Source organism: Syngnathus leptorhynchus, chromosome 2 (genome assembly GCF_054491065.1).
Source record: "Syngnathus leptorhynchus isolate UIUO chromosome 2, UIUO_Slep, whole genome shotgun sequence".
Classification (NCBI taxonomy): Eukaryota; Metazoa; Chordata; class Actinopteri; order Syngnathiformes; family Syngnathidae; genus Syngnathus; species Syngnathus leptorhynchus.
This window is the reverse complement of record NC_141196.1, coordinates 19,852,220-19,859,915: the sequence shown is the minus strand read 5'-3', so window position 1 is coordinate 19,859,915 and position 7,696 is coordinate 19,852,220. Positions and strand designations below refer to the sequence as shown.

General features: G+C 40.8%; 1 protein-coding gene across 1 annotated transcript; it reads right to left on the bottom strand.

The window, feature by feature from the left end:
• Positions 1–311: 311 nt before the first annotated feature.
• LOC147061180 (hairy/enhancer-of-split related with YRPW motif protein 1-like) lies at positions 312–3,638 on the bottom strand. Its single transcript, XM_085906121.1, has 4 exons — positions 3,569–3,638; positions 1,682–1,777; positions 1,508–1,601; positions 312–1,238 (listed from the first exon to the last, which is right to left on the bottom strand). Exons 1-4 carry the CDS (start codon positions 3,620–3,622, stop codon positions 619–621), a joined length of 864 nt encoding a protein of 287 aa, XP_085762247.1. The 5' UTR covers positions 3,623–3,638; the 3' UTR covers positions 312–618.
• Between the last annotated feature and the right edge of the window lie 4,058 nt (positions 3,639–7,696).

Below are 7,696 nucleotides of genomic sequence, written 5' to 3'. Positions count from 1 at the left end.
ATTGTTGCTCATTTCTAGAAATTCAAAGCGACCTGCAGGAGTGGTCATAATGGTGAGAGGCAAAGAGCAGAAATCTTGCTCGGTCATCTATGGGCAATTCAAAAGTTGTGATGCAACTCAAAAGACGCAGTCATCCACATACCTTTTAAGTTTTAGTTGCACGGCTACTATATTGTGAGTGGTTTTGTTGTGGTTGTCGCCAGTGAGTATGTTTGTGTGTGTGTGTGTCTGTGTGAGGTAAATGTCATTTTTGACCTATCCTTTTTTTATAAACTGTTGCAAAATCGCAGAAAGCAATCGTCTTTGGCCATCAGACTGAATTTTAATTCATTTTAATTTTCATGTTTAATTAAAAAATAAATGAACTCTTTGAAGGAAAGGAAAAACTTTGAAACCTTGCTGACTTTTAAGCATTTCTAATGAGCGTCACTGTAACTTTCACATGATAATATGGAAGATGCATAGTCCTATTCACAGGCAACTTTTATCATATCATTGTAATGAAAAAAAAAAAAAAAAACATGTTTTATTTACAGGGGAATTCCAAAATGGTTGTCATTTCATATTTACACTGTCCATTGCAGGCGTGAAAATCCCACCACTAGAGGGCACTACACTTCAGAACCAGGGTCTCCACGTGAGTGAGGATGACTTGTGTGACTGATGCGGAGGAGACCTCAGGGGGGTGACGGAGGGGTAGTGGAAGACCGTGGGGCCCACTTGGTGACCTAACGTGGGTGAGGAGGAAGTCACGTGGGCAGGAAGCGTGTGGAGGGAATGTGGGAGCGTGGGAAAAGAGGTGTTGGTCGACGGAGGTGACAAGCTGGGGGGGAAGGAGAAGTGACAGGCAAATGAGGGGAAAGGAGGAGAGGAGGAAGCAAATGTTGAGAACCAGGGGGAGGTGGGAGGGGAGTGGAGTGGAGTGGAGCAAGCAAGAGGCTGAGGCGGGGAATGCGCAAGAACCAGAGAGTTGTGGAAGTCTTGACTCTCAGATGTGCAAATGGCCTCCGCTGACGCTGCATCCGTCAGTCTGCTGAGGGAATTTAACGATGGCGGCTGCGTGGCCCGCTGCATCTCCACGTGGTGCTTCAGCCACTCCATCAAGCCGGCTCGCTGCATGGCCGGCATCTTGTGCATGTAGTTGGCCATTTGCCACACACACTGCTGAAAACCTGCACCCTCAACGGTAAAGCAAGGAGGGCCGCTCGGGTGGAGACTTACCACAGCACCGGGAGCATCTGGCGGATACATGCAGAGGGATTGGTTCCCCTCATTAGAGGGTGCAAAGGGTGACGTGAACATGACTAGACCAGTAATCCCCAACCTGAGTGCCGTGGGTAAATTATTATCCATCCATACCAGCGACATATGGCGACAGGCAGAACAATTACATTTTGGAAAAACACAATTATGCTTGAAGATTGAAGAATTTCCAAATCACGCACTTTGGCTCACTTCAAGTTTGGGAAACACTGGCCTAGATGATAAAGCGCATTGTGTGACTAACCATTGCTCATTTTCTTGCCATCTGTCCACTTGTGAAGATATTCCACAGTCAAGTCCAAAATTTCTGCTTTCTCAATTTTAGGATTCTGCAAGCGCTGTTGGTGATAATGTTTTCAATACAGTTCCTACCGGTTCATTGATCAATGTGATCTGTTTTAGAATAATGACAACTCACCGGATCCGCTGTGTTAGTCAACAACAAGCTTCTGAGCTCTGCAAGACTTTTGTTTATCCGATCTCTTCTCTTCTTTTCCACAGCCGGTTTGAGAATCTATAGGCAAGTATCAACAGCAACATAAGTAGATGATGTAAGTTTGACTGGAATGACCAAATATTGCAACACAATGTGAGGTTGCTTAAAGACCTATTAGCCCTATATGCCAAAATATTAGCCACCTTCATTTAGTATCACTAGTACACACCAACCCTGTATCCAGCACTCTAATCATGACTTGCCCGAGGTAAACGAAAAACTAAGCAACTGCTTGGGGTTCCCCCTAAAAAGGCATGAGGCTGTTTTACAATATTGAATAGAAATGAAAGCCGTAATTCAAACATGAAAATCATCTGTGTCAGTAGTAGAGGGGACTTAAGGGGATGGGTTGGAACCCGGACCCCCCCACCCCCACCCCACCCCAATGGGCTTGGGCCAGCACTGAATCAAATGATATTCACTTTTGACCTGTGTGAGTCTTTACAAAGATGTCACCTTGGCTTCATTCAAAAGCTCTGTATTTCTTGAGGTTACCAATTCCTTTTTGCTGAATCTAGCAGTTTAATATTTTGACTTGTCTATCTATGGGTTAACTAATACAGGGATGGGAAATTGGTGGTCCATGGGTAATGGGGGAAATAATTCTGAAAAGAGAAAAATCCAAAATGTGGAACTTTTGCAAAAAGATGAAACAAATCTGTGGGTGCCAGTGGAGATACTAGGATCAAACTGGGAATATGTATGTAAATTGTAATATCACAAATTCCCACAAGAGGGCAGACATGTATTAGTTGTGTTTTCCCGGGGTCTTGTGCTGACCGCTCTGCATAACAATGGATAGGCCGAATTATTTTTGGAATGATATTTTGAGTGACTTGATTTTCTTCAGCCGTTTTGTGTTGTGCTTAAATGTTTTTGGCAAGAAAGCCCTTTGCACTGGGGGAAAAAAAGCAATTCGACTGTCATAATTGGTTATTTTGTTTTCGCTTTATGGTGCAATATAACGTGAAATATATTAGGAGCATATCATTTGCACGTACACTCAACCTTGCTCGGTTAAAAATTCGACTGACCCAGCAAGTTCGATCAATTTCACCTAACTTTGTATTCTTTTGTAAAAATAAAAATTGAATCAAAATAAAAACCAACCCGTGTCAATTTGATGGTTACATTTTTAACCCAAATTGGTTTTATTTTTTTTAACCCAACATTTTAAAGGGTGTATGTATTTGATGAAATAGTGATGAAAAATTGGAGCCTCCTCCAGCATTTAAAGCGCTCATCCCTGAACTAAAACATAAGACGCGCACGCCACAAACAGATTTCAGCCCACTTTTGTGTTGTCTCATCTTTTCTTAAACCGGGGCAAGCATCGCTGAACTGAGGTCCCAAATCCGTGGAGATGTGCCCCCCCCCCCCCCCCACCACCACCACCACCACCACACACACACACACACATACACAAACACGCGCACACACACACACACAAACAAACATTGTACAAGTGATAATTAGCCTTCCTTGTAGTTAACTACACAATTGTGAATACCTTATCATTTGAATTGTAATGCTGATGTATAACCTAAAATACAACAAGCCTAGGTTGAGAGCTTGCCATGTTGGATTTACAGCCGCGAGGAGGGAGGGAAAGTTAGATAAATGAAAACAAAATCAAAATGATTGGCTTTAAATATGACTGTTTATGCTATAAATAACAGAAAATAGGACGAAATTATCCAAAAGTTAGAACGTGCATACTTTTTTCAACCTGCCCAATATTAGAGCTACTTTCTGCGTAAATCCCGTTCAAATGTGTATTTTTACCAAATGGTTCCATGTAAGTCTCACCCTTTTTCTACTCTTGTGATCCTCCTCGAGCGTCTTTGCAAAGTTCCTGGTCATGTTGGTCCCAACAACGAGAGATGGTGCAGTGAAGAACATTGCGATGATGGTGAGAGGGGTGATTAAATAGGCGCCCACAGGACGCCGTTGATTGGCTGGCAGGTGTCTGTGACCACACCTCCATACTCAGTCCGTGGTTTTATTAAGACTAAGTTCACACTCATCAATAAATAAGTAAAACTACACACGGGAAACTCCAAATCATGTCACACAACAAGTAAAGCTTAATTGGCCTATATATCTTATAATAATATAACTATGGAATAAAAATAATACAATAATATTAACAACGGAATTCATGCATTTATAAAAGTGAAAATTTGATATCAGTAAAATGTAGGCCTGTTTAGTTATATTTATTTGAATTGCTGCACTGCATTTGTTTGCGATCAGAAAAACATGCAAAATGAAAAATGGATCACGTTCGTATTGAATATACATTAAGACTTTAAAGTCATGCTTGGTATTCATCTTCACATGCACCCCCCAAAGAAGTGCGAGGCTGGGAAAGGTCTTTTTTTCTCGTGGGAACAGAAATGAAGTGAGAAACTGCTCAGCTTTTTATGATGTGTGAGACTTCGCATTAAGCGATGAACACGACCAAACGAGTGCCGTGACATATGTACGTACATCAATTAGCATTTACCCAGGTCGAAATGCAATTTTAGGATTTAAAAGTAGAAACGTGCACACACAAGTGTTATGATGAACGTGATCGCAACCTATAGGGGAGTTTTAGTTTCTGGAGGACGGGTGGACGGCGGACACACGTTTGTCTGCTGATGAAGAAGTGTGAGGATGATGATTACACCCGAGTGTCAAGTGTGCTGCTCGGGGGTCAACTTCATACCTCGCGTTTGCACTTCACAAGCCAGACCGACCACTTGTTGCCTTCACTACACGTTCCCACACTCACGGCACGCACGCATGCACGCACGCACGCACAATGAACAACAAATTAGGATGTTTTTTTTTTGGTTTTTTTGCAAAACAAAGTTGGATAAAATTGAGCCAACTTTCTGGGTTGGTCCAAGTTTTTACCGAGAAGTCTTAAGGGTGTGCTGCTTAATTTTTGTTTAATGCCTTCCCCAGGACAGAATTGATTAAATTATATTAAAATTCGACAGATTATATTTATTGTCTTGATGTGTCACATGTACAAGGTAAGGAAATGCAGATTGCATCCAACCTTCAGTGCCTAAGAATTAAATAGCATTCAGTAGGGGTGGGCAAAGTATGGCCCGTGGGCAACATGCAATTGACTCCATTCTTTAATCCAGGCTATATTACATCTGTATCGTCAAAAGTACTGTTGTATTTGTTGCATCAATCCAGCCCCCCCCCCCCCCACTTCCAAAAATACCTGCATAGTTACAAAGTATGTTTTAAAATTGGTATATGTAATTGTCTTTTATCTAATTTAGAAATTGTTAAATTCATCCATCCATCTGTTATATTTTAGTGAAATAAATGATTTGACCTTTCCGATACCCTTTGTCTTTATTTTACATCAGTATTAACATTTGAATATACAAAAAAATGATTGGTTAATATAGTTGTACTAAGTTCATTTTGTTTCCCTTGTCAATCACTGTTTTTGGGGGGGTTCTTTTATCACAAACAATTTATTTTAGGTTGCATTACCTGACATGTTTCGGCATGTACTTCCGCCTTCATCAAAGGGACACTCTGTGATAAAAGAACCCCAAAAAAAAGTGATTGGTTAATTTATTTATTATTTTTAGTAAGTAAAACAATAGGGCGGCTCTGTGGAGCACTGGTTAGCACGTCAGCCTCCCAGTTAGGAGGGTGCGGGTTCGATTCCTCCCTGTGTGGAGTTTGCATGTTCTCCCCGTGCCCGCATGGGTTTTCTGCAGGCACTCTGGTTTCCTCCCACATCCCAAAACCATGCTTGGGAGGCCAATTGAGCATTCCAAATTGCCTGTAGGTGTTGAGTGTGAGTACGAATGGTTATTCGTCTCTGTGTGCCCTGCGATTGGCTGGCAACCACCCCTGACTGCTGGGATAGGCTCCAGCATGCCCGTGAAGTGGTATAGAAAATGGATAGATGGATGAATGGACGGATAGATGGACATAAAACAGTAAACCTGGATTAACCTGGATTCAAACCCACAACTTCACATCTGTGAGGCAGATGTGCTCATCACTTACTCACCATTTTATCAATATTATTTTAAAAGATGGTGTGTATTAGTTTGACTCGAATGCTCAATAATTTTAAAATACTACGGTTAATTTTAATAATGTGCGAAATATGTTCTATCACATCAATGCACATTTTCTATATTATTATGATATAATTGTATTAGGTCTATGTCTATGTCTTGCGGCTATCTTTTTGCAACAGGCACCTGAAGGAAACAATCCTCCAATTATAAATTTGCTGGATCCGCAGGAAAAGTGTAACAAATGCAATGCAATTACTTCATGCTTTGAGGAAATAGTAAATATATTTTGTGATTACATTTTGCCTGCAACTCTGCTGAAGAGCTGCTTTGGTCTTTCTGAGGCACCATAGTGCGCGTGCTTCAAAATGCAGCCAATTCCAATTTAGGTTGTTAGTTCACCACTAGATGGCACTACATTCTACACATTGTACGCTTTAATAATTGGCGAATGTGTGAGAATTTCATTTGTGCCTTTAAAAAAAATACCAACATGATTATTGAATTACATTTGATATCAATTGCTTTGGTACATTTCTCAGAATAGAATTGAATTTATTAAAACGAACGATCCAAATTTCACATTATTGTCAGAAAAGCAGTTTGTCATTTCTTTGTCATTTCTCTCGCTTCCACGCAGATGATTATGTAATTGTTTGCATTATCAGTTGCTTCATCAAAATATGATCAAAATGTATTATAATGGGTCTCCATTAAAATGTCACATACCCACATCTTATAGTTGCAAACGTTGAATACATAAATCAAAATAATTTCTATCAATTTCCATTCCACTTTATTTTTCCCCCAGATGAATCTTGGCTTTTTTCTCAAAGAAATGTCTGAAATGATTAAGGAGTTTTCTGAAATGTCAAGTTAATATAATGTGATAATGTGGATCAGACAGACAGACCGACAGACAGACCGAGAGAGAGAGAGAGAGAGAGAGAGAGAGAGAGAGAGAGAGAGAGAGAGAGAGAGAGAGAGAGAGAGAGAGAGAGAGAGAGAGAGAGAGAGAGATCTACCAACTACCCCAAATCAATCTATCTATAAAATCAATCCATCTATTAGATTTGGGTGGTTGCCACGGTTCCCAGCATGGTCTACGGGCCTCTACTAATCGCCCCTCTTTGATTTGAAACGGAAGTATCAGCGAGTCTTAAAGGGCGTTTAATCTCCGCGGGATAGCCATTATCCGATCATTCTAGTGTTATCGCCACACTTGAGCCTATTATGGGGATCAGGGCGGCAACAAATGCAGTGTGCACAGACTGCCAAAAGAGCAACCATGCATGTATGTTGCTATCGTAATAAAATGCATGTTAGAATAAATATACGACATACCGGCCGGTGTCCAAACACACGACACGTGTTGTGGTGAACAAGTGTGCTCGTGCTATTGTTTACTAACTCCACTAAACAAACAACACGCACGGACGTTTGGGTGTGAAGCAAGCAATCTGGTCTGCGCCGTAATTCTGTCCGTGTGCGTGCGTACGTGCGTGCGTGTATGCAGGCATGGCTGGCTATATAATTTTTTCCTTTATAAAAAAAACTTTGAGAAAAAAAATATTTTTCCCGTTCAAAGTGCTGCCATAGATGATGTACACATATTCCACATTAGCACTTCAATATTTATTCGTTTAATTCATCCATCCGTCCGTCCACCATCCATCCATTATTATTATTTACGTATTTTATATATTACCTATACCTCGTTTTTCGCGTGTAGTTGAACATCTGCGTAAACGTAGCCAAACTTTTTTTTTTTTGCAATTGGAGGCGTTATTTTACATGTGAATTAAATGTCATGCGGCGCATGCGTCAACGGATTACATGTAAATGAAATTGGCCTCTCTTCTTTTCATGGGTGATTGTGGGCGCGGTA